This window comes from Etheostoma cragini, chromosome 5 (genome assembly GCF_013103735.1).
Source record: "Etheostoma cragini isolate CJK2018 chromosome 5, CSU_Ecrag_1.0, whole genome shotgun sequence".
Taxonomy (NCBI): domain Eukaryota; kingdom Metazoa; phylum Chordata; class Actinopteri; order Perciformes; family Percidae; genus Etheostoma; species Etheostoma cragini.
This window is the reverse complement of record NC_048411.1, coordinates 16,696,503-16,704,441: the sequence shown is the minus strand read 5'-3', so window position 1 is coordinate 16,704,441 and position 7,939 is coordinate 16,696,503. Positions and strand designations below refer to the sequence as shown.

Genomic DNA, 7,939 nt, shown 5'->3' with positions numbered 1-7,939 from the left:
TTTTTTTTCTTGTGTGAGAAAAAGTCTGAAAAAAGCTAAACTCTCAGATATGAACCATTTCTAAAGATAATGTTTGCCTGAGGCAACGTTTCCTCCTGTCATACCACACACACAGTCATCTTGGTGAATGTGCGTGTGTGTGTGTCAGAGGTGAAACTACATACTGCATATGAGAATCTTATTAGTGTTTGTGATAACCAGCGACAGTGAACACAACAGCTCAGCTGTGTATATATACAGTATATATATATATACACTGTAAACTGTTTATATGGGGGTAGAGAAAAATGTGTGGAAAGGAAATAAAAACAATATCTCTGGTTTGATCCTTTTTCTAAACTGTCCATCATGCGTCTGCTTCTAATTTTTTTTAAAGTACTGTACAACTGATTAAAAGAAAAACTTTTTAGTTGCAATACAACAAACCAAGAACATTTACAAAATGATGAAGGGAAGGTTTAGAGAAGAGTAATAGCAGTCACTCCACTTCTTGTCTCCCAAAACTGTCTCTATGTGTCTTCTGGTGTCTCCACTGTCAGTAAGCTGTCAGTCTGCTCTCCAGAGCCTCAAACACTGAGTGTGGATCCTGATCAGCATCAATATGACATGCATCTGGATATACAGCCTGCACACACACACACACACACACACACACACACACACACACACACACACACACACACACACACACACACACACGGATGATGTCAAACAGGAGGGAATAGTGCATTTGTTGGGGACTATTTCATACTATATACGCAGAGCGTTAATCCACATTTGGTGCTTTAACCAGCATTTGTGGCAGCATGACAATGTACGTGGGATTGAGTCCAAATAAACTGCTAAAATATAACAGGCTGTGATGCACTATGACTGATGACTATATACTTCTTTAAATATATATTCACTATTGGTTTGAGTTGTAAATTACTTTTTCAAATGGTAACAGAGTAATCACAGAGGAAAAGAAGGTGAAGGTGAAGATGGCTACTATGTATCAGCTATGACCTATGGCTACGATCCAGACTACGAAGACAAACAAGACCACATCTGTGCCATTACATCTTTTGTGCCAAGGAGCATTCAGTTACTGAACGGATAGATTACTGAACAAAGGTACGTAGACACATTATGTAATTATTTATTGATTAATCTTAGCTATTGTAATGATGATTGCATGTCCCCACCATTTCTTCATTGTTGTTGTTGTTGTTATGTTCTGTTTTCTCTATCCTCTATCTTCAATGATATTGGATGTTTGGTGTTTTTTTTAACTGTTATTATTTACTGTTGTCTGTGCTTAATGTTCACTGTGGCTCTCTTGAGAGCAAAACAAATACCCCACGGGGAAATAAAGGTTTCATTCATTCATCTCCATCTCTACATCAGCGGGGCACAGAAGCAAGCACGGAGAAATTGAACACCGACAGTTAATTTTCTGCTGGGCGTACATAGTAGTTAGAAAGTGTGGCGGCGGACGGTGAGCTAGATAGCCTCTGTGCTTGCATCAGTTTCCACCGGGATGTTGGGAGCTGTGGTGTCCTTTCACAGAGACTTGGCTGGATCCTGGAGTGCCAGTGCCATTCAACCGGGTGACTCTTTTTCTGTGTGCCTATCTAACGGTCAAATTCTGCTTTATGATGACTCATGCACAAGTTGAAGAAGCTGATTGGATAACATTTCACTATAAATGTACCTGGTATGATTTCATGTGACAAATAAAATTAATTAATTGATTGATTGATTGATTGAACCAAGCATCAACATTCCAGTGCTGAAAAATTAAGCCAATACAGAAGTGCCAAAAACTGTAGTTGATGGAGTGGCCACATGGTGCTGGCTCCAAATGGGAGTCAATCTTCATAGATCCCCATTTAAAGATTCCCAATTTTACAGCATAACTAAACATGTTAACAGCCTGGATATATATTCAAGCCTAAAGTTTTGCATAAGGCTTGAGTGACATGGGGCTTCTATCCCAGATGGCGGGCGCAGTCTTTATTGAGCCAGCCTTAGCACCATCCACACTCCACATATTTGCCCCTTTTTGGATTAGCCATGTCAGGCACTGCCAAGTTGGCTACCAGCGGAGCTACTGGAAGCCGCCAACTTTGAGCTTCATTTTGGCTCTTCAGATACCTATGAGTGATGTCACGGAGACTACGTTCATATTTTATACAGGTTCTGAACATGAAAATCATAGCAGAGTCTTACTTCACGATTCTATCTTTGTGAGAACCAGCTTGAATTCTGGACAGAAGAGTTGTTCTACTGTTTTAATGTTGTGGCATTTGTTTTTGCCATTTGGTTTGAGATTGTATTTAATTGATGTTGTTGTCTTTGTTGTCATGTACTGTGTGTCATTTATTTGCTACTGCAGCAAAATAAATCGCCCCTTGGGGACAAATAAAGGTTTTTGAACTTTTGAACTTGAACTTTTGAACTTTTGTTCATCAGAGGGTTCAATAAATGGTGTGTGGGTGTGTGTGTGTGTGTGTGTGTGTGTGTGTGTGTGTGTGTACAGCATGTACCTGCAGGACAGCAGAATGTATCCTGTACTGACTCAGGTTGTGTGTTACACTGTCTGTGCTGTCCTCAGGTCTGGTCTTCAGTCTGTCTGTGACCTCAGAGCTCGGAGCCGGTCGAGTCATAGCGTGGAACCTGCAGGAGGAAATATAATATATCTACAACTATACAGCATGATGCATTCACATCTATACCTTCACAACATAGTTGCATGAATTATACGTTTATTTTCAATCCACAGACTGTATTTTATTGGAAAAAAATATTTAAAAAATATTTCACCTAAATTAATCCTGAGCCAGGTTGAAATCTTTACGCATAAATAAAGCTCTGTAGGTTTAAACTAAGTTGGGTCAGTTAAGTGGTTAGACTGGTTGCACTAACCTCTCTCCACTGACTGGATCTGTCGCTCTGAGAGTGATTCTCTCCAGACAAACATCGTCTGTCAACTCCAGGAAGAAAACCCTGAGAGGAGAGTCAAACAGGGGTCATACGGAGGTCATACAGAGGTCAAGTGTATTAGTTCTAGTGCAGTGCCACTTTGTCCATCTGCAATACGTATCTCTACCTATTAGTTGTAAAAGTGGCTTGCCATGATCCGCACGGACAGATATTGGAAGTAGATATTGTGTGTACACAATAACCAACAGAATAAACTACAATATAGACAATTCATATGACAAAATCATTCATAGAATGTGAACATATGAGCATATGAATTATAGATTCATATTCAGAAGTAATCTTCCATTCAGCAGTGAGAAAGTGCAGCTTGCCGCAATTACTACATTTTTCTACGGCCGGGGGGTGTATACATGTGTTTTTAGCAAAGATGAACTCTTTGTAAACATAGGTCAACATGTCAGAGGCTGCATGTGTTCTCTGGGCGCACTTTGCTACTAAAAGTTAAACTAACCCCGACTTTTACTTTGCACGCACTTTGCTGCAGATAAGAGTGGCGGCCGCAGTTTCCATAGACATTGCATGGCAGCTTACAGCAGGCCACACTTTACCACTCCTTGGTATGTCTTTTGGCATAACTCTTTCACAGAGAGAATCCTGAATATTTAAAGAGTATTTGTATTTAAAACAGAGAATGTGCAGCAGCAGGGCCATTAGAGTGAATATTTATACTGCAGCATCAAATATTTATCAGCCCTCAAAACACTGTGTGTGTGTGTGTGTGTGTGTGTGTGTGTGTGTGTGTAGAACAGACATTAAATACAGCCATTAGTGACCTGTCACACTGTTAAACTGTAGATATTGTTCTGTTTTTAGGGTTATGATAGAGCTTAATGTGTATGTTATTATCTAACAGAGCTATAAACCTTCTGACTGTATACACGGTGACTGTAAAACATTCTTCTGTTCATCACAGAGGCACGTGGATGTAACTTCAGTTGAGTGTGTACTCCATCACTCTGTGTCTAAGAGTAAATGAATGGATGTAAACACAGTCAATGTAGTTAAAGTAGGATTCAACTGTGAAGTGTTGATATTAACAGGATAAATCAGACACTGAGCTACAAACCAAACCCTGCACCACATGTATCTACAGTGAACACCTGTTAACACCTTCCCTTCACTTATCTATATATATCTAATTCTTATCTGGATGACAGCTGGTGGTCTGGCCTATACTGTCATCAGATCTCAGCCTGGTGTAACTGGAACCTTTACACTGGCTCCATCTTTAAAAATCTGACGAAGCCAGAAACTGATACTACAAATAAGTAATTCCTCTAAATCCCATACAGCAGCACCACTTCAGGAGATTCTGCCGGTTTCGCGACGACATGCACAACTAAGCCCATAGCCCAAATCTCAAATCTCAACCTCAACCACCTTCCTTACTGGTTGTCTCTCACAGGAGTTCAGTCAGTGTTCTCTGGCTCGAAATAAACTTGTGTTAGAGGTTTTAAAGCCTTCACACAGGGACAATCCCACTCTCTCTACCTTTGAAGACGTTCTCAGAATCAGCGTGATTGTGTTCACATTTTAACTCTTAGTTTCTCTCAGTCTTCTGACACACTGAACATTTTACAGAAAGATAGGCACACAGACAACTAGGGTAAGAAAGCCAAACAAAGACAGGTAAAAATAAACATAGAACTAATATTTACACACAAGTACAGTGGGGCTCGAAAGTTTGGGCACCCCGGGTAAAAATTTTAACTAATGTGCATAATGAAGCCAAGAAAAGATGTAAAAATCTCCAAAAAGGCATCAAAAATTTAGATTTAGTTTCTATCATTTACGCTTTCAAAATAACAGAAAACAAAAAAATGGCGTCTGCAAAAGTTTGGGCATCCTGCAGAGTTCATACCTTGTACTGCCCCCCCCTATGGCAAGTTTCACAGCTTGTAAATGCTTCTTGTAGCCAGCCAAGAGTCTTTCAATTCTTGTTTGAGGTATCTTCGCCCATTCTTCCTTCCAAACGTCTTCCAGTTCTTTGAGATTTCCGGGCTGTCACGCACTGCTCTTTTAAGGTCTATCCATAGATTTTCAATTATGTTGAGGTCAGGAGAAGGCCTTGGCAAAACCTTCAGTTTACGCCTCTTGATGTAATACAACCCTAAAGCATGATTGATCCCCCCCCCAATTCTTAACAGTTGGACAGAGGTTCTTTTCATTAAATTCTGTGCCCTTTCTTCCACAAACGTACCTTTGCTTATTCCGGCCAAAACGTTCTATTTTAACCTCATCGGTCCACAGAACTTGTTTCCACAATGCGTCAGGCTTTTCATATATGTTCATTTGCAAACTTCAAACGCTGATTTTTTGTGGTGAGAACATAGAAGAGGTTTTCTTCTGATGACTCTTCCATGAAGACCATATTTGTATGAGTATCTCTTTATAGTGGAATACTACTAGTAGTAGTAGTAGTAGTAGTAGTAGTAGTAGGGATGGTAGCAGTACCTGTTGGGCTGCTGGAACTCCTGAAGGCTCTTGGCTTGCTGCAGGTCGTAGGGGAAGCCGTGAAGGATCCAGCCACTGCAGCTGCAGTCCACTCGGCTCAGACGTTCCTCCAGAACCTGTAGCACTATGGAGTCTGGAACTGAAACAGCAGGTTCATCAATAATCAGTAATAACAACAACAACAATAGTATTTAAGAAAAAGACACTCAAACGTCTCCAGATGCAGGTTGGCCTACGTACAGCTCGGTGAAACCTGTTTCAGTTTGACTTCTTTAGTAGTGCAACTTGTCTGGTGTAACTAACTATAGTTAGTTATAGGGTTAGTCAACATGAAAAAACAACAACAGGACACTCAGCAACATTTCCAGAATGAAAATAATTCTGTTTGTATCAGAGGTGGAGAACAGCAGCATCTCAGAGTGTTTCTACATTGTAAACATTGATTATTAAACACAGCTGCTGTGGTCAAACCTCTCATCTTAAAACAAACACACACACGCACACTGCTGTCACATGATTCACTGTGGAGGACATTAAAGAATGAAAGCGATGGAGGAGGAGTGTGTAAGGGTACAATGAGTTAAAAACCCCAGGGGCTTCTGGGATACAGACGGGAATCAAACTTTTTTATTTCCACTTGAAACCAAGTGTGTGTGTGTGTGTGTGTGTGTGTGTGTGTGTGTGTGTGTGTGCGTGTGTGTGTGTGTGTGTGTTTACCTCGCCTCCCATCATCCAGGTATGATTGGATCTCTTCTCCCAGAGCTGAACCATCAGCTGCCACAGACCTCAACAGCTGACCACAACACACTGACAGACAGGCAGACAGACAGAAAGACAGTGAAAGCAGAAATGTTTAGTTCTTTAGGTCACCTTTGTGAATGTAAAAGTTACTTTTCTCTAAACACTAATGTGAACTTATTGTGACGCAAGTCTTGGAAAAACATAGTTTGCATGTGAAACTGCTCTTAACCCACACCTGCATTACCTGGTAGTTTACAATCCTAAATCAAACATTCAAAACACTTCTATCATTTCTTAAAATCTGAAACACTAGGCTGCAACAGTAACGTTTTTGTCGGGAAATATGGAAAGCAGAGACAGCATGGAGGATTCTACTGTCCAAATGCTGATAACAGTGAGTGGTGGCTGTGTGTGTGTGTCTGTGTGTATGTTTGTGTGTGTGTGTGTGTGTGTGTGTGTGTGTTTATACCATCCACCATCTTATATTTCTTTGACAGCAGTCTGGCCTGATGACTTTTCCCCGACCCCGGTGGACCCAACAGGAGGATTCTGGGAGTTATTGAGCGACGACGAGTCCGGACAAAAGCCAGCACTGACACACATACATACACACACACAAACAAAAATCAGACCACAAACAAGAAAGCTAAAGAGCTCTGAAACTGAACCCTGAGGGATGCCAACATATTGTATTAGCTTGTGTCTTTTATTGATTGTTGTGTCTGTATTTTCTTGTTGAGTTCTGATTTTTGTGTTTTAATGTATGTAACTATTGTTGAGTTTGTGTTTTATACTATCATTTATGTTTTTGGGCCTTTATGTATTTTAAAGGCCCATCTAGGGCATTGCAAATTAGTATAGGCTATAAATGCTGTGCTGTGTGGAATAGGTTCATGGTACTTACTTGGCCCAATACAAATAAACATTAAAATGAAATAAATATCCACATACAGTATTCTTCTGATAATAAGTGGGATTGATGCATCATGATAAACTATATTGCTATATTATAATAATATCATAGTGTAGGGTATGGTTAGATCCCTTTCTTACAATGTGCAGGTCTGTTTAAATGCTTGCTGATACCAGAGGTCTATGAAGGTAAATTTAGTATAATTCCCATACACGAACAATGATTAATGAGGGCGAATGTGTCTGTACCTTGTTGGTAAATGTCAGCGTGTGGTTGGTCAGCGTTGATAATCTTCAGGACGTGCTGATAGGCTGAGTTCAGACCTGTGCCTTCACAGCGGTAACGCTGCAGCTCAGCCAATAGTTGCGTCTCTGACGGGATCTCCAGACGCTGAGCGACGGTGTCGTCGACCGGCCAGATGAAGGTCCGATGGTAAATGTCTACAGACAGGAAGTGATGTTATGAGTAGTGGTAAAGCTTTTACTGTTCACAAGTTTCATCTTCAGATTTTTATGGATCTGATTGAATGGGTTTTACAACATCAGTATTGAGGTTGTTAATATTAGATTGTAATCATTATCCTACAGATCCAGTTACAACCTCAGCTGACTGATCTTTATCTTTTATCTCGCTATGTGCTAACTTTCTTTTATTTGGTGCAACAGTCTACTAAAGTTAGAGCACAGAGCTCATAGTAAACTCCAATTTCCATGTTGCACCTCTCCTTCTGTTTGAAGGCAGTGCAGAAGGAAATGTTTTCATGTTTGCTAGACTGAACTGGACTCACCTCCTGTCAGTGGGTCGACCAGTTTCCCCCGACTCCTCTCCAACAACACATCA

At 40.5% G+C, this 7,939-nt stretch overlaps 1 protein-coding gene across 1 annotated transcript in view; it reads right to left on the bottom strand.

Moving 5' to 3' along the window:
• Nucleotides 1-393: 393 nt before the first annotated feature.
• Nucleotides 394-7,939, bottom strand: part of ak8 (adenylate kinase 8) — a 13,806-nt gene continuing 6,260 nt past the window's right edge. Inside the window, exons 7-14 of the mRNA XM_034872262.1 lie at nucleotides 7,887-7,937; nucleotides 7,348-7,539; nucleotides 6,656-6,778; nucleotides 6,163-6,252; nucleotides 5,446-5,584; nucleotides 2,911-2,991; nucleotides 2,532-2,661; nucleotides 394-625 (exon numbers count right to left, since the gene is read on the bottom strand). Coding sequence (XP_034728153.1) covers nucleotides 536-625; nucleotides 2,532-2,661; nucleotides 2,911-2,991; nucleotides 5,446-5,584; nucleotides 6,163-6,252; nucleotides 6,656-6,778; nucleotides 7,348-7,539; nucleotides 7,887-7,937 — 896 coding nt within the window. The 3' untranslated portion in view covers nucleotides 394-535. The remainder of the gene's footprint in view (nucleotides 626-2,531; nucleotides 2,662-2,910; nucleotides 2,992-5,445; nucleotides 5,585-6,162; nucleotides 6,253-6,655; nucleotides 6,779-7,347; nucleotides 7,540-7,886; nucleotides 7,938-7,939) is intronic.